Here is an 18,471-nt window from a genome sequence, read left to right on the forward strand (position 1 = left end):
CCACAAACACCCATGTTAAAACCTGGTTGGAAGCAGGGCTGTGGAGCCACAACAGCTACTGTGCAGTCACCCTTTCAGATCAAGGCTCACTGTGTTGGTATTGATGCATATTGGTGATCTTATTAGTTTTGGTCATTTGAAGATATTACAGTCAAAGCCAAGTCAGAACCAAAACACTTGTACTTGCTGTGCCTGTGACACATATTTGTTGTCTTGCTTACCTGGTATTAAGCTGGTCAGCCAATGAATGACCAGAAAGTTCACTGGCATCGTGATGGCCCAGCTCTGAATCAGTCCCTATTGGAAGAGCAGAGAGACCTGTAATTGGTGGATGCCAGTTAAGTGTGCAAATCCTCTGATCCTCTGTTTAGTATGTCAAATCTTAATCTGCAAGATTACTAAATTGATCAATCTTGGTGTTAGTCAAATAATCAATTTGTTTTTCAACAGAATATTAATCAGCAACACTTCTGATAGTCACTTTATCACTGAAGTGATTTTTAGTCATGTATTTTAATTGTCTTTGCAGCCCATACAGCTAGCAAAAAATGAGAATACTCAAGTCCCCAAATGTGACAAATGTGATTTTGAGCTATATAAATCAAAATTCTGATTTCAACTGTCAAGTCAAGTCAGTCAAGTATTCTTCTTCAAGGCTATACAGTAGAGTTTGTGAATAAATGTACTTAGGTGCTACCCAACTTGGGAGATTACAGCCTAACCTGCCTAATGTAACATACGTGTCAAATACTGAAATTTACATTAACAGCCAAACATACTGTACAGTGGGAGCAGCAAAGGGATATTTTTATTTTATCATGCAGACCAACTGGTAAGATGTCCTCCAACACGGCTTTTTATTACAGAATCATAGCTCTCAGTAGAGAAACAGCTTGTATTGCTGACAGTCACACTTAACTTGCTTCATTCATCCCGTTCCAACCATACTGACACACTCGTCCGTCCACGACTCCTCTTTAACACCCTATTTATCATACAGGCCCAGAGGTCTCACACCAATGTGATACCCGGAGGACAGCTCTCTTAGAATGAAAACTTCCATCACTGTGAATTGGCAGAAAAATACAACCGCATTGATTTTTACCTGTCTTCCTAAAACACCCCGCGCAGTTTCCAGGCCACACTCTCACTGCTCTGTGATATGCCATGTAGGTTAACGTGCGTCACGAAGTCTGTGGTCTCCGCATGTCCATGTACCAAACACATTTCTACGACTGCTTTATCTGACTGCTTTAACTTGAACGAATACAAGAAAAGGTGGGATACAGAGGACGCTACTGGCCCGTTTATACAGTGACAGAGAAAGAGTGAGACAGCAGAAGAGCATTTGTTGCAGATACAAGCAACAATTTAGCAAGGTAATCTGGCTAACTTCTCCCTCAAATTCTCGGTTTTGGTCTGGTTGCGATACTGGCGACAACGAGAGAAAGAAAATTTAGAGATAAATTGCTTGTACTTACACATGAGCCGGAGTGGAGGGTAGAACTTGGACAAAAAGACCTCGGACCTCTCGGGCAGCTCTCTCCGTGCTGTGTGTGCTGAGCCGCTGTCTGTGTTTACAGCCCTTTAAATCAGACCTGTGTGTGGCTTTGTATTCACGGGCTATTTGTCTCCGAAAATTCCTAAGAAGCTACTCTTTATTTTTCATGTGTGGCACTGCGCGAGCTTGGTATTTCTCTGTTTTCTTATCCGTATAACGGCCCCACTGTCTCCTCGTGCATCCTGCCTCTTCCACACGCGCACGACACAATAACAATAGACTAGAGGAGAGACGTCGTGCGCGTCAGCGTCTCGACATGCGGCAGCCAATAGACGGTCAGGTCTCATCTGGACTACCGCTCTCGGCTAATCACAAAGCGGTTCTCACGGCAGGGCAGCGAGCCAGGGTCTGTCTGGTTCGTCTAGATTGACAGGTCTGCGAGACTGTTTTTTTAAAGTGGCGCCGCTGAGATTAGCCCCCACCCCACCAACAGATACAGACACACACCCCACCACCAACACACATAACGAACTGCAACTGTTGTTTTAGCAACACTACCCTTTTCTGGTCAGAGTTGACATGTTTAAGAAAAGCATTACTAATGTGTTACACCAAGTAGTTCCGTTTCTGATCCTGTACTTGGCTGTGTCATGTAGCCTACTAGTTCAGTCGCAACCTACATGTTCTACTAATCTGGCAAAATAAAGCGTTGTGCTGTGTGGTTTCCTTAGAGACCCAGAATTTTACTTTTACATATATTTCCAACCAATGTGTAGATCCCAAGAGAATAAAGGGATCACATTGGTTGGAAATATATGCTAGTATTTGAAACATCTGCAATTAAGCCATTTTGTGATCAAAAATCAACCAACCTTGGAAATTTTCCAGGACCATTTGATGAAATGAGGCCACGAGGGCTCTGAACCCCGAGTGCAAATGACTGAGGATGTTTTGTCCCCAGATTATGATTCCTCATGATTTGGTGAGTCCTTCCCTACGTCTTGAACCAGCACGTTGTAAAGACTGATCGTGTTCCATAAACGTGGTTGGTCTCCAGAGACCATTTCTAAAATGTAAAATCTTCGCAGGTATTACTCATAATGGCCAGATGGTAAATCTCTGTTTTGCAGGTCCATTATTTCTAATAATTTACCTGTGTCCTTGAAATGACGATATCATTTGGTAACAGTTCCAGGTACACACACATATATATATACCCATATTAGTAAAACTCCAGTAGAAATAATTAGGAAATTAATAAATACTGCAACTGTAAATTCAAGAGCTACCAGCCACATTGCTGAGCATCTTCATGCTCCAAATGACAAGATCACACTTCCTCTAGTGCCATCCTCTGGACCAACATGCTCGTAAGGTTCTAAGAACAGGTAAATCATCAGTATGTTTAACATTTTGCCCAACACCTTCATATTGTGGGGTGCGATGAATATTGGAACCTTTGGTTTATTTTCAGCAGCATGTTGACAAATGAGCAATTTATGAAACTGTTTCTACACAAGCTCAATGTCAAGCTTAATGTATACTTTCCAACATTCCTCATATCATACAAAAATCACAGGCATTATGTTGCATGATCATGGAGACACAACATTACATGTTGTGTTTATTTGCTATAACACATTAATGTTAGCAGAGCTACACAGAAAATGCTGTGGTACCCATTAACAAAGCTTGGGAACACAGAGGGAGAGTTCAGTAACACTCAATGAATTGATCACAAGACATCAACTTAAATAAATGTGGATGGTCATGACTTTTTAGTGGCCACATGTATTTAATATATAATGAACTGGTGATACTGTAAAGCTGATTCTGTTGTATTTAACATCAGACAAAGCGGTGCAGGACACCAGCATTATGATTAGACAAACAACTGAGTAAATGTCAAAGGAAGACTTGTCCTCCTCATGTTACAGTTTCCTGTGGTGTTGTGTCCCTCCTGTTTAAAACAGTTCACAGTATTGCAGAACAGGAGGAGGGTCAGGGTTTACTGGGGGAGCGGGTTGCGAACACTCCTGAAGCCTCCAGCATGGTCTTCCTTCGTGCAGTCTCTTTGGCCACATTGTGGTTGAGTCGCCTCAAACGTTCCTGGCAACAGAGTATTTAGGTTATGTTGCAGTTTGTATATTGTTTCACTGTTTGTTTTTCATACCATGTTCTGATTTTAACCTTGACCAGTTGGTAATTGTGGTAGTGATACTAGTAGCTCCAGCTGTAATTGCAGCAGTACAGTGGTATAAGGGGTGGTAGAGGTAGTAATCTTAATACTGCTGCATTTACTGTTTTATGTTTGCTTTTTATGGATTAAGAATAATCCCCAATGCCACTTTGTGCAAATAGTAGCCCCTAAATCTGGGAGAAGTTAAAACTAGTTGAGAGGATTCAGTCACAAAACTAAATCACAAAGAATTAAGTGGCTGCTGTGATTCCATGTCACAATGTTACACAATGCTGAATTACTTAAAAGATACCACCTTAACCATGTGTAATAATGACTGTTGTGGAGCTTGTGAGGGATGCATTAGTCAGTTCACTGAGGGAATTTATATTTTACAACAAAAATGCTTTATATTCAATGGAGGCAATCAGAGATACTGCTTTTTATGGTAAGTCTTCTCCTTGAGAATGCTTGAAAACTTTATTAACCACTGACATAACAACCAAGACTACCCCATACTTGTAGAAAAATCTTGTATGTTTGCCAAATGTAACTGAATTAAATCAAGCTGTGTATCTGGCCTTCCCTGCTTCACTGCTTGTTTGAAAGCTGCAGTCTCTGGTCTCAACTGAGACTGTGGTGCATATCACCTCTTCTCACAGTCCTCAACTGTCCTCTGTACAAGTGGGAATGCCACATTTACATGGAGACATATTAGTTCCCACACTTGTTTTCTTTTGGATGTAATACCTGTGCCAAATGTTTCTTTCTAGGATTTTTTTTTCCCCAAACACCAACTGAACAAAGCAGGGATGGGTCTTGTGGTCACTTTTTCTGCTTTTGTTTTTTTCACCATTGATTGAACTGAATGTACATTTTTATTGTGAAATGAAATTCATGCGGATTCATGTGGGGAAATGAACTACTTTTGAAAACAACGCCTAATCTGTTATTATTATTATCTGTATGTATTATTGCATAATTAGGACTAGGTGTTTATCTCTTACTGTTTTATTGTTTATTTATTACTGCAGGGTCTGTAATCCAGTATTTGTTGTGGTCCTGGCAGGCAAGCTTGTCCATGAGAACTGACATCAACTACAGCAACAGAGCCCTACTCAGCAGCTTTGTGAACAGGATTTAGGAGAGAACTTTAAATTAGAAAGAAAACTACTGCAAGTGACACCAATGTTGATAGCACAGCTTTAAGAACTTTAACACAAAAAGCTTGCCACTGACCTGAGCATTCTGCAGTATGTTGTTTACTAGCACTACTCTACGTCTTGCATTCAGCAGCTTCTTCACATAAGGATCCAGGTCTAGAGCCACCTTCTGATGTTCATTTATCCTGCATAACTCTGCAAATAACACATTACAAGACATACAAGACCAACACATTGGTTAGCAACCATATGTTATTTAATGTACTTGATAAATGTATTTTGGAAAAGATAATGTCATCTTGAAGACAAATAATAAAAAGGTAAACAAACACCTGCATCAGGGATTTGACAGACATTATACACTTAATTACCTGTGGCCAGGCTGTCTATATGTTCTCTTAATTCCACCTGGCTTTCTCTGCAATGAATAAAACAAACACATTAGTTCAAGAGGAATAACAAATTATACAAACATTAATAGAGTGGTGCAGGAATGAGTCATAAAACCCGGAAACCCTTGACCATGGGTTTTGGTTAGATGGCTGAAACAAGGTCTGTGATTAACACAAGCTCAAGACATTTTCACGTTTAATTCTACAACATAAATTACATTAGAAAATACCCCACTCTGAAACTATTGCAAATGTTCTAAGTAAGCACGCTAAATTAAATTACAAGTCGGATGCTTGTTGGTTTTTGAGGTTGAAATCATGCCACTGTGGTGTAGTTCATTTATAGTCTAACATTAGCCTTTTACATCTGCAATTTTATTTGGGCTTCGAAATCATGACAGTGCCGTTCATCTGTGAACATTATGTTTTTGAACCAAACTTTCATCATCAAATCATAAACTTTTGTTGGACACAGTGCTTAATGTCTGCAATAATCTAAAACCCAATGAAAAAAATGGCTTTTTGTCGAGGGAACTAGGGTGATGAGAGCTTCCGGGCTGGCCTACAAAAATACCTCATCTCTGCATCATTGCAATTCATCACAAAATATACAGTGGGCAGTTCAAGGGCAGCGCACGAAACACGTCTCTGCTGCAGAACAAACTTGAGGGACAAGGTAGTTAGTGAGAGCTGTAGCAGAGCTTGCTCATCTGCACAAACAGTAACAAGAGAATACAACTGACGTCCATTGGTCATGTCAATAGCAAAAGTAACAGTAACATCTTATAACAAGAAGAGACGTTACTGCCGTCGATCACTTGCAGCAGTAATGGGGTCATCGTACATGTCAGTTCTAGACCTGAAATTAGCGCCGGTCACGAGACGGTCCCGGATAGTTATAGCGGTTATAGCAGTGTGTTGCAGGTGAGGATAGAACGACATTAATTGAGGCTTTACCTGACTGAGTGTACATGAAGGTCGAGTTGCTGAATAGCGGGCTTCAGGAGGTCGATCAACCCCTCAGCAATAGCATCTTTACCAGTAGAACTCTCCACTATAGTCGCCGCGGCCATTTTAATAGAGCATCGCCGTAGCCAGACAGGAAACTACGTCACAATGACGGTGGAGTCATAAGAATCCTCTCCATTTTCTTCCCGAAGATCGACAGGGCGACGGCAGCACCATTTTAGGGAGACGCGAAGCCAAACTCCGTCTTTAGCATTCTAGCTTTATTCTGTCGACGTCTGTTCAGTCAGGAAGCTAGCACAATACCGTTTCTGTTTCCAAAGAAGAATATAAAACACCCTGCATCGCCTCACTGTGCTGCTCCTAGAGCCGCTAAAGCTAACCCTTGCCGGCTGTAGGCCCAAGGCTTTTCTTTCGACCGACGCACCATTCATTGTAAGTAACATTTATTAGACATTTTGATTCTAGTAGAACCTCTTAAATACGGAAACACATATATTTGCAACTAGAGATGGTTTGGGCAGCAGATGCTGACCTTATGTAAAGTTTACGATGGGCCCACTGACTTGTTTTTGATAGTTAACTCGGTTTGTTGGGATCAAGAAAGAGGACACTTAATTTGAAAGGGGACGGTTGTCTTCCTCACACATCATGTGTATGTGAGGGACAGATTAAAGTCAGTTACACAGTCAGGCGGTGGGTCAGAATCAGAACTACCCGGTCCATGGCAAACGGGAAGGAAACGCCTATGCTCTCTGCTCAGCCTCTTCTGCACATGTTTGTCTTTGTGTGATATCCGACAGTTGTTCAACGTCTCACCATACCTACCCACTGGCCTTACTACTGGTTACTGTACAGACGCCACTATCTTAAAATAAGGCCCACGTTACTTGGTAGGTAATCCCTTTGCTACGCTGAAGGGATTGGTTTATGACATTTATCGTGAATAAAAATCAAGTTTAATCTAAAGTGCTATAGAAAACGGATAGAGATAATTAAAGATTTTGGAAGCTTTCAAATTCCTGATCAAATATCATCCGATTAATCTTCCAGTTTGTGAATAACTAAATCTCACAGATCTGTAATCAGTTTTTGTTGTATGCAAAGGAGGTGAGTAGCAGAAGATAGAGAATGATGATGAAATATGTATTTTAACATGCATATAACTTATAGCATGTAGCCTACTTACTTAACACCTTACAATAAATTACTTGATCCAAATACTAGAGGTCTTGAGTCATAACTGCAAAGCTGAGAAACTTGAAATATATTTTCATATTAATGGTTCACCTGGAGAGTCTTCTTGCGTACTGCAGTCAGTTGGTCAGTTCTCCAGAGACCACCAGTCAGTCTCTTGATCTTGTTTAACTACAGAAACACAAAGTCAACTCAGTGCAGTGGTGTTACAGAGTGATATTTCTCTTCTCTCTTAAATAATCTAATCCTAACCCTGAATACAGATGCCAGTTTGAACCAGAAAACAACACATCAGTATGCCTCAGCTAATGTAATCAACCACTGGCAACAATGGTCATACCTGGCCACGCACATTATTCCTTCATTCTTATTTGCTGATAAAAACAGCAAAGACAGATAGAAATCTGCATATTTAGCCAATCTGAAACCGCACCCAAAATGGAAAAAGTTATCAGAACCAAGCCTATTAGTGTGTTAAGCTTAGAATAAGTACAGTATAAATGTCTGTCATACACGTAATGTAAGGTTGGGTCAAGTGCCTACTCTAATACCATATATTTTTACTGTCTAAATTTTTCCCTACCATCCCTCTTATGACTACCAGTTGACTCTGTTTCATTTTTTTCTGTCCCCTCTTTTTTTCAAGGAACCTGAAAGCGAAGCCTGTCAAAATGAGTGCAGCCTCCTCCCAAAAAGTTGTCCTGAAAAGCACCACCAAAGTGTCCCTAAATGAGCGGTGAGGCGCCACGCACCCTGCCTGCAGTTAGACACCAGATGCAAGGGCCAGCCTTGGCTTGTGAAGGTTCTAGTGCTCTCTATGGAAGGCTACTGTTGTGGACCAAACCCAACATGGATGCTATTCTGACTGTCCTCAGTGCGTGCACTGCTCACTCAACTTTGTTGTCAACGTTTGTTGATGCACCGGCAGAGTTAAATGTGATTGTAACATTGAGCAGGGGCTTGCCTAAGCCAAATGTCTTGTGTGAGCAGTGCACACATGTAGACAAGGGGAGAGGGTAGTGGTCACACTTGGTATGCCTTGGTAAGCCTATGCTAGACCAGACCACTGTCCTACAAATGCCTTCACACTCCTGATCCCTATTAATTACACAGTATACATCAAGTATACGCCTTGAAAGGGAAGTGGAAGGCTTAAGCTACACCAGGGAGACGGGGCACCTCTTAATCCTCTCTCAAACTTTTCTCTCTCAAACCTGTGCAAGTGAAGCACAGGCTCTTTCAACCTTCTGTTCTATCATCATATTCTTCCTCCCTGCTCAAAGTCTATAAGACCATGGATGCTCAGTCCAGGCTTGGACGTGATTTATTTATTTTTTATTTTTTTAAAGCCCCCGCCCTCCTCCCCACTCCCCCAAACACTCCTTCCCAGGTCTGAATTTCTGTGGTTTAGCCATGAATCACGGTCCATGCTGTAAGTGGCTGGGTTGCTAAGCACTCCTCATGTCCAGGGCCTCTGCTGCTGCAGCATGATGACACCAACCAGTCAGCTGGAGGCCCGTAAGTGGCAATTTGTGCTCCTCCTCTGGCACCTTCTCTCTGCTTCTGTCTTTCACTCTGTTTTTGCACACTGGAGTTTCTTTTCTTTATCTTAGTTTACCTGCCTTCTTGTGCTTGTTTGAAAACACATGCTAAATTCAAGTATAAATAATTCTGGATTGTCATTTGATTGAGAGAGAAAGTGAGTGCCAACAAGTGGAACATAAGTCTTACCTGACGAAGGAGCCACCAGTCTGTGTGGCCGCATCCATAATATAAGAAATGACTTGATGTGGAACCCTGCTTCCTCCTCCTCCTCTGTATATCCCCTGTCCCCTTCTTTTACTTTCCTCCCTCTTTTTCCCTCCCACCTCTAAAGCTTCACTAACATGCTGAAGAACAAGCAGCCCACTGCAGTAAGCATTCGAGCCACCATGCAACAGCAGCATTTGGCCAGTGCCCGCAATCGTCGGTTGGCCCAGCAGATGGAGAACCGGCCCTCAGTGCAAGCTGCTCTGAATCATAAGCAGGTGAGGCCACGGGTCAGGCAAACTGAGAGTCAGTGGACCTTTTTACCATGCAGGGCCATGTTGTGAACTGTAGATTGACCTGCACCAATACTAAATTTGTGTAATGAGGTAAGGGAAGGTCTATAACATGTCCAGAATGAGTTATTTATGCTAAGACTGTGGAAAGAGACTTGGCATGATGCGATTGCTACTTACCAAAACTTTAGACCAAACTGATCTTGGAGTTTGTCTCCATTATCTTACATGAATAGATTTGATTAACCAGGAACAAGTGAGAAGCTTAAACACAATATGGAGGGTCTTTTCAAGTACAAAATAAAAAGTATATACTGCGTGATACTGTAAGAAGAGTCAATGGTGCCAAAACCATATTCCACTGGCATCCAGCTCTTAGTCTCCCTTAGCTCATTGTTGTTTTATGATCTACAGATTTATATGTTCATAATAGTTCCTGTCAATCCTCTGTAGGCATCACACAGCACCAGAGTGGTGAGCGTAGTTTAATATCTTGGAAGACCAGATATTTTTCTAACAGTCTGTTAAGAGCTTCCTAGTAACCAAAAATTGATGAGTGCAATTTGAAATCAGAAGTAACACTGTTTGACATCTACTGCCGTGATAGTTTAACGATCTCCAAACACAGTAGTAAGTCTAAGTGATTGTTAAAGTTAGATAATGTAGATTAATTACCCTTACACTATGGCTGAAACATGTCAGGTGTTCGATTCCAACTATAATACTGTTGCCAAGTCATCAGGCTAACAGGAGGCTGTGTTGTTTAATGGTCAACACTGACAATGAAATGTAGTCCAGGAAGTCTGTTTGGAGTAAAGTAGCAGATGAATGTGTTTAAAGGCTTATTAGATGCCAAATCACTGCAACAGTCCATAACTGTTTTACAACCCCAGAAAGTGTGGCAACAATTTTATCTTTGGTCATGTTGATCACAAGGCACACAGTAGAGGTATTCTGCTCATATCAAGTCATTTAATAGAAATGAGCTCCTGTATGTGTGTGATTAGTCAGCGCAGCTTCTTGCTGGACGACACTGCTTTGCTTTTTTCCCCATGCAGGGCCACTGTTGGCCTAAACATGGGCTTAGGGTGAACGGCTGTCACCACCACCTGTAGGATGACTATTCTTCAGCATTGCACTCTTTGTTTGTCTGACCTCGTTTTGTCCTAATTGCATCTATGAATAACTTGCATCAGAGCCTGAAGCAGCGCCTGGGGAAGAGCAACATCCAGGCCAGGCTGGGCCGGCCTGTTGGGGCTCTGATGCGTGGAGGAGCTGCTCTAGGCAGAGGAGGAATGCGGGGAATGACCAGGGGAAGCCTCAGAGGACGAGCCAGAGGAGGAGTAATGAGGGGAGCTCTGTCCCTGAGAGGTCTATATCCACAACTTCACACAGCATCTCACTTTTGAACATGGCTCTAACTCAAACTGTGTGCTCCTGCTGTCACAGGGCTCTTGTAATGTGGCTCTAGATTTTTCTTCTTTAGTCTATGTCCTGGGTTTTCACTGGGTGATGATATGACTCTGTGTCTCGCAGGGAAGCGAGTGCCTACAGGTGCCCCCATGCGAGGCCGTGGCTCTGCTGGTCGCCTGGTGATGCGTAGAGGAGGCCGCCATCGTGGAGGAGCTGCTGGTAGAGGAGGGGCTCTGTCCCGAGGAGCAGCACGAGGCGGAGTAGCCAGAGGTTGACATTGTATTATTTTATCTAAAGTGTGCAAAATTATTGTGCTTTTCACCTGTGCTACGTTATCATAGAGAAAGAAAGTAGACCAACTCAAAGCCATTGAGTTGTTGGCTGTTGATCAGTTCTCTCCAGTCATTATCTGCTGTGAATGTGTGGTGTTGGACAGGTCGTGGTGGACTGCGTGGTCGTGGTGGTTTTGTTGGCCGAGGTGGTCGCGGCCGTGGGCGGGGCCGCGGTATTGGCCGACCAGCTGTGACCCGTGAACAACTGGACAACCAGCTGGACGCCTACATGTCAAAGACCAAAGGTCATTTGGATGCTGAGCTGGATGCCTACATGGCCCAGGCAGACCCAGACAGTATGGAGTGACCCTGAAGAACTCTGAATCTGAAGCACATGCAGAGTCACTGCAGAACTGTACAACTGACCTCACACATACAGTGTAGTGTTAATGTGCTGAGAAATGATTGTGTTCATAATTTAGGTAAGAGTGGTGACTGTCCAGGACTCAGCAGGAAATCAAGTTGCCATCTGAATGTGCTTCGACAGCTAGTCAATTCTGCATCAACCATTCTGGAATAATTGTGTGAAGGGACCTTTTTAAACATTAACAAACCCTGCTGTCTATACACTTCTGTGGGTTTTTTGTTTGTTTGTTTGTTTGTTTGTTTGTTTTTTACATCTATATATCCTGTAACACTTTGGGACAGAAATGCATAATGGTTTAAACTGGTCAATGATCCAGGTGGTATTGTGTTAACCTTCTGTTGAAGCCAATTTTGAACTACACCTTTTTTAAAAGACTTTTATTTTAAATTTGATTTTAGCATTGGTGTGCTCGGATCTGCTGGGATTCATTCATTAACTTATCTTCAAAACATCAGCGATGAAAAACTTCTAAATGATTAGATGAAAAAGAATGTAAGCAAAACGTCTTTAAGCCAAGTGTCCATTTGACTGTTTTATTTTTGAAAGATGTAATACTTTGAAGCTTTTTTTGTTCCTCTGTATCTCCCACTTGTCAGCATTCTTTATTGAGTGTAGGCATTCTGAACTGAGCATTTCTATGACATTACCCAAAGCAAGTAAAATAGGTTTTAATTAAAATGGAAATGGTGAGTTCCCTTATTGTGTAGGTTGTATGAATTTTAAATGCCCTTGAGTAAAATTGTTGACCACAAATTAAATATAGTTGAAATGTTGTTTATCTCGAAGTGAATAATTAATAGCAGAAATAGTAAAATCAGAAAACATAGGTTCAAATTTGATTATTCCCAGTGGATGTGGAAAGACCATCGCTTCAGTTTAGGCTGAAGATAATTCAATTCAGTTCTATTTGTGCAGTGCCAAATTCTAACATAAATTATCCCAAGGCCACACAAATTTTATATATTACAGAGAGGAATCCAACAGTTCCCACCACCAACACTTGGTGGAAGTAGAGAAGAAAAGTAACTGTAAGAAACAGCACTTGGGTAATCATCTGCTTTAACTGGTTGGGATGAATGGGATGGGGGTCGGTGGTTAAAAAAGGATTTGAGGAATGTGTTTAAAAAAGCGAACTGACAGCATCATAATCTGCTTTCCTGTCTCAACAAACACAAGGTGACAGGTTGGTAATCAGTGTTTTAAGTGTGCTTGACTATCACCCCCAGCTCTGAAATACTAAGTCAGCTAGTATTTTCAGAGCTGGGGGTGCATTTCAGCTAATTCGAAATGTATGTGCAACTTTCAGATCCTCTGGAAGTGGCACATACATTTCGTCCACAATCCAGTTCAACATCCCGAAAATGAATATGGGTCTGATGTCGGTACACTCCTCCAGGATCCCAGCCAGCATCAGCAGATGTCCTAGCTTCACACATCCGGCCCACTGGGGACAGGGTGGGGGCCTAAAAGAAACAAAATCGTGGCTCCTTGAACAGCCATAGACCAGCTGGAGTAGCATGGTCCCTCGTGGCCTTCAGGACCCTTCATGTATCGAGGACAGAGGCACAGAAGCACTGCAGACCCATTAAATCTGCCTCTAGCCCCAGCAGAAACAGCTGCTTACTGTAACCCCATGCCCCTTCTTCCACTGGCAAGTGTAGGCAGGAGCTCGGTCCACTGTTGCCCAGACCATAATAAGTCCACCATGGCCGGGTTAGCAAGGCTTCTCGGTGGAGTTAGGCCAATCAGTGTATGCCACAGTGCTGAGGCAACCAAGTTGTTGGTAACTTTAGACAACTTAACACACACTCCACTCCATCCCACCTGTTCAGTGGCTGTGTGTGGTCAGTCCTCCACATGGCCAGCATGAACTAAAGTTTGAGCAATTCAACCCAACTCTTTTTTTCTATTTAAATCCCTCTGTATGAATATATACCATTTCGTAAATAGGTACATAATATTGTATATTGTTTTTCATTTGACTATGTAGGGTGTGATAGCACTTATTGGGGCCTAGAGCCCAAGCAACAGTATGCTATGGTAGCTGACAGACAATTGGCCAATCCAAAGTACTATATATCGGCAACTTTAGACAACACACAACTTAACACACACTTACAAAAATACAAAACACAATTCAAAAACTCTTTAACAAGAAATTCATCACTTCTAAACAGCAGGATTTCTTAAAAAGACCAGCCAAGCTTAGGAACAGGCAATTTTTTCTCCTCCCTAAAATACATAAAAACCCCTCAACCTGGACAGCCCCTCATGCAGTTCCTCCCAGCAGACCAATAGTATCACAGTGCAGTAGTGCCACTTAAAATGTCTTTCTCTATATAGACCACTTTCTGGGCCCCCCTCTCCAGCAGACATCCAAGCTACCTAAAAGACACCTACCATTTCAAAATCTGTTATGTGGCATTACCAGCTTAGGCATTTCTATTTACAATAGATATTGATAGCCTCCATACAAACATTAATACTGCTATGGGACTCAAAATGATTCACAGTATATTTCAAAAATATCCAAACACCAGTTGACCTGATACCAAAATTCGACGGTTGTTGGAAATCTGTCTCAAATCCAGCTACTTCGAATGCAATCAGAAACTATCTACAGATAGAGGGAACAGCTATGGGGCACACATATGCCCCACCCTATGCCCATCCCAGGAGGAGGACCTGCAAAACTTGATCTCAACCTCCTTTTAGAGCCTCACACAGAGGGGGTATTCCGGGAGGTTTCTGAGATCGATTAAAAATGCCATCCTAGTGTTTCTTGCTTCCACTTGCCCAAACAATGTCCCACTGACTGAAACTGCTGGGAGGCAGCATCAGGAAAGAAATCAGACTGCAAGCCCACAAACCTGCAGAATCAATTGAAGAACAATTTTGAAAGAATAATGAGCCATCATGTCAGACTCAAGGAATTCAGAACAATCTCAGCCTTGAGAAAAAATAAGAGATGTCTTGGGTAGAGCAATGTGGTGAAGAGGTCAATCACTGGGCTTTTAAATCTAAAAGATTCCTAAATAATCCACATGGAGGAGCTGTTGCAACAATTATGGACAAGATCTCCCACTCTAGCCAAAATCTCTATTGCATAGAATGCCAGTTCTGCAACCTGCTGTACATAGGCCAAAGCAGCCAAACCCTCCTAAACAGACTCAAACAGCACCTATATCGCATTGGGGAGGGCAGACTGGACACTCTATTGGTCCAAGGTTTCCAAATTCACCTAGTACAATACCCCACCATCACCAGTCTCCAGACAAATAGGATGTGGACAGAGGACCAATGACTAAGGCAGGAGAAACTCTGCATCCAAAAACACCAAAGTCTCTTTAGGGTTAAATCTAAATACCCGTGAAAAGAGAAAACACAGTTCTGATGAGGTCACTGTGTTTCTCTTTGCACTGTTTTGGTGTTTTTCTTTTTTCCATTTTTGTTGTAGGTTGCTACTGTACCTGCTGACATCCTGGTACAGCACTGCAAGGCCTAAATTTGACTTTGACTTGACCCTCCCACAAATAAATAAATAAATAAAAGATAAAACCTAACACCTACCTAGTAATACTTAACTTCTGTACCTCTGAACATTGAAGCCATGCCTGGTCCCCACTGATCTCCACTGAAGCTTTGTAGAATCCATTGTCTACCATGGGACACAGCTCTACCAGGGCCCAACAGCAAAACTAAAATTGAAATCTGGATAATGAAGGAGTGTCAAATGTTTAGGAATTATAGTTGCCTTTGCCTTCAACATAACCCTTAACAGCACTTAATCTGGGATCTCACAATTTTGGTTTCTGTTTTCTGCAGCCACTTACTAGCTGCTGCACTGTAAATCTCAGAAACCTAAACACAACAAACAAACAAACAAACAAGTTACCTCAGTCAGTAAGATAATTCAGTGATCTGATAATTCAGTTTACCCAAACTCTCTTTACCCTGTATCTGATGGTTCTGTGGGCACACAGCTGATCAAAATCAGAACTTGTAAGCACATTATTCAGTAATATTCCCCTCTAATTTATTTACTTTGTCATCACCTTTTTAATGAACAACTCTCCCCACATATATGAGTTTTGTATTTATTTCCTCTTCAATTACTTAACGTTTAAGTTGAAAAGCTGACGATGAAGTTTAGATGATTTCTTCAGCTGAATTCCTCCTGACTCAGGTTATGATGAGGATAATGTCTCCCCATACAGTATTTTGTGATATTGTGATATAATATGAATATGCATGCATTCAGATATGAATCTGTTCAGCTGTCTGTCCTAACACCTCCTTTAACATCACCCCCTACATACCTCTTCCACTCCTTCAGCCAATTTCTGACAGTAACACCAGACATCCATATCACTTTTTGTAATATCTTCTCCCTGGTGGTCTCACACCCCTGGGCCCACAACAAACCTATAATAAAAATAGATTAGATGAGACATGTTTTGCCTTAGCATTTTGACACTTAGTGTTGCCTATCCTCAACCCTCACCCTAAGTCCTAACCGTAACCCTGGGCTTATCTAGCTCCCAGGCCCTAACCTAACCTAATCTTTGGGCCCCAGAAACACCATCCAGGCTCTCATCAAAAACCAACCCACTGACCTGACACCATCCTTGGCATCCTTGGCAAAAACTACAACCTGAACCCTGAAAACTCTGGGTTTTCAGGGTTCAGGTTATAGTTTTTTTTTTACCCTAAATGGGCAAGGAACCATATAAGGTAACTTCATTGAATATTTTCAAAAATGTCACAAAAGTAAAAAAGTCTTGTGGTGCCCTGCTATGACACTCTGTATCACTGAGGTGAACTGTAGAGGGTGACAATTCTCTGTGGCTTTCTCACTTTGACTGACACCCTTCACATTAAATAGTCATAAGATCCATTTCTTTGTTAGTATAAAGTTACTGACTTTGTGTAGTATTGTTTTGACAACACAAAGCGTTTTCAGGTTGTGAACTGCTAAAACAGCATTAAATTTGAAATTCCCCTTTGTGCTAAGTATTATATCAGTTTGCTAAAAACATTAGTCCTTACTGTGTCCCAACTGTGGTATGATAAATGATAGGATATAATGGAATTTGTTTGGTGTCTAAGATGCATGACTTTGTTTGAGTTGTGTTGCACTAATAAAAACCAGACCACAACCTGAAGAAGGGTAATCTCATTAACCCTTTCATCCTCAGTAAGGATTTTTTCCTAAATTAAAAAAAATTGAACTTAATTTTTTAAAAATTAAAAAATTTTTTCAAGGAGTTACTCACATGTCCACTCAGGTGGACTGCATGCGTTTGAGTTTTCAATTGAAGAGCTCTTCTAAAAAACACTTTATTGGTATTAAAGGAACTGCACTAAACTGGTTAAAATCCTATCTATCTGATAGTCTTCAGATAGAAGACAGAAGTTTAAAAGTTAGTTAGGCAATATTATCAGGAAACACTCCATAAATTTCCATTGTAATGCAGCTGATACACAACTATATTTGTCAATGAAGCCTAATGAAACCAATCAGCTAGCCAAACTCCAGGCTTGTCTTAGGGACATTAAAACTTGGATGACAATCAATTTTTTATTACTGAACTCAGATAAAACTGAAGCCATTGTAATCGGTCCCCAACACTCAGAAATACATTTTCTAATGATGTAGGACTGCCTTCTTTCACCTGTGTGAAAAAATTAGACATTTTCTGCCTCAAAAAGATGCAGAAAAACTAGTCCATGCATTTGTTACTTCCAGGCTGGACTACTGTAATTCATTATTATCAGATTGCCCCAACAAGTCTCTAAAGACTCTGCAGCTGATCCAAAATGCTGCAGCACGAGTACTGACAGGAACTAGAAAAAGAGACCATATTTCTCCTGTGTTAGCCTCTCTACATTGGCTCCCAGTCAAATCCAGAGTAGAATTCAAAATCCTCCTCCTCACTTACAAAGTCCTTAATGGTCAGGCTCCATCTTACCTTAAAGATCTCATAGTCCCCTACAATCCCACTAGGACTCTGCGCTCCCAGAATTGCTGGTTTACTGGTGGTTCCCAGAGTTTCCAGGAGTAGAATGGGAGGCAGAGCCTTCAGTTATCAGGCTCTTCTACTGTGGAACCTTCTCCCAGTCTGGGTCCAGGAGGCAGACACCCTCTGTACCTTTAAGAGTAGGCTTAAAACCTTCCTCTTTGATAAAGCTTATAGTTAGGGTTGGCTCAGGCTTGAGCCATCCCTTAGTTATGCTGCTATAGGCCTAGACTGCCGGGAGGTCTCCCATGATGCACTGGCTTCTCTCTCTCTCTCTCTCTCTCTCTCTCTCTCCCTCTCTCCCTCCCTCTCCACTCAATATGGATTCATATCCCATGTTACATGTTACTAACTCAATATGTCCCCTTTCCTGTAGTATTGTGCTCTCCCATCTCTCTCTCCTCTTCTGTCTCTTTCTGCAGGTATTTCTGCCTCTGGAGCTGTAGAGTCTGATCTGTGATGACAAGTCTCCTGCTGCTCCTACAACTCCACTCATGGTGGGATTTGTTGGGTCTCTCTCTGTAACTATAATAATCTAAAGAGTATGATCTAGACCTACTCTATATGAAAAGTGCCTTGAGATGACTTTTGTTGTGATTTGGCACTATATAAGTAAATTTGAATTGAATTGAATTGAAAGAGCTTTGTATTTAACAAACCATCAATAAAAATTATAAAATAATATTAATTTCTAATAATGTTAAACTAATGTGTTCACATATTTTAATACTGTTCAGCGCAGTGTAAAAACATTGAACCTTGCTCTTGACTCCTTAGATTCTCAGCATCCTCAGCTCCACTGTCACTACTGCTAGCATTTGTCAATACCTCTTGTTCTGGCAGCCATTCATCATCACTGCCATTAGCATCATCCTCAGGTATTTACTCCACTATACTGT

At 41.6% G+C, this 18,471-nt stretch overlaps 3 protein-coding genes across 9 annotated transcripts in view; 1 reads left to right on the forward strand and 2 right to left on the reverse strand.

Moving 5' to 3' along the window:
* smad10a (SMAD family member 10a) overlaps positions 1-1,856 on the reverse strand; it is a 39,470-nt gene extending 37,614 nt beyond the window's left edge. For 4 of the 7 annotated variants that reach the window (XM_018695425.2, XM_051078675.1, XM_051078685.1 and 1 more), the window contains exons 1-2: positions 1,482-1,850; positions 222-297 (exon numbers count right to left, since the gene is read on the reverse strand). In XM_018695425.2, coding sequence (XP_018550941.1) covers positions 222-297; positions 1,482-1,485 — 80 coding nt within the window. In that variant the 5' untranslated portion in view covers positions 1,486-1,850. Of the gene's footprint in view, positions 1-221; positions 298-1,481 lie in introns of all 7 variants that reach the window. The other 3 variants (XM_018695428.2, XM_018695427.2, XM_018695426.2) reach the window with 2 other exon arrangements.
* Positions 1,857-3,096: 1,240 nt separating this feature from the next.
* snapin (SNAP associated protein) lies at positions 3,097-6,335 on the reverse strand. Its single transcript, XM_018695432.2, has 4 exons — positions 6,193-6,335; positions 5,215-5,261; positions 4,920-5,038; positions 3,097-3,610 (listed from the first exon to the last, which is right to left on the reverse strand). The coding sequence occupies exons 1-4, from the start codon at positions 6,306-6,308 to the stop codon at positions 3,503-3,505; spliced, it is 390 nt and encodes a 129-aa protein (XP_018550948.1). The 5' UTR covers positions 6,309-6,335; the 3' UTR covers positions 3,097-3,502.
* A 151-nt stretch (positions 6,336-6,486) lies between these two features.
* chtopa (chromatin target of PRMT1a) lies at positions 6,487-12,325 on the forward strand. The gene is made up of 6 exons (XM_018695430.2): positions 6,487-6,636; positions 8,045-8,134; positions 9,275-9,425; positions 10,637-10,811; positions 10,977-11,123; positions 11,290-12,325. The coding sequence occupies exons 2-6, from the start codon at positions 8,070-8,072 to the stop codon at positions 11,490-11,492; spliced, it is 741 nt and encodes a 246-aa protein (XP_018550946.1). The 5' UTR covers positions 6,487-6,636; positions 8,045-8,069; the 3' UTR covers positions 11,493-12,325.
* The last annotated feature ends 6,146 nt before the right edge of the window (positions 12,326-18,471 follow it).

Source organism: Lates calcarifer, linkage group LG3 (genome assembly GCF_001640805.2).
Source record: "Lates calcarifer isolate ASB-BC8 linkage group LG3, TLL_Latcal_v3, whole genome shotgun sequence".
Lineage (NCBI taxonomy): Eukaryota > Metazoa > Chordata > Actinopteri > Centropomidae > Lates > Lates calcarifer.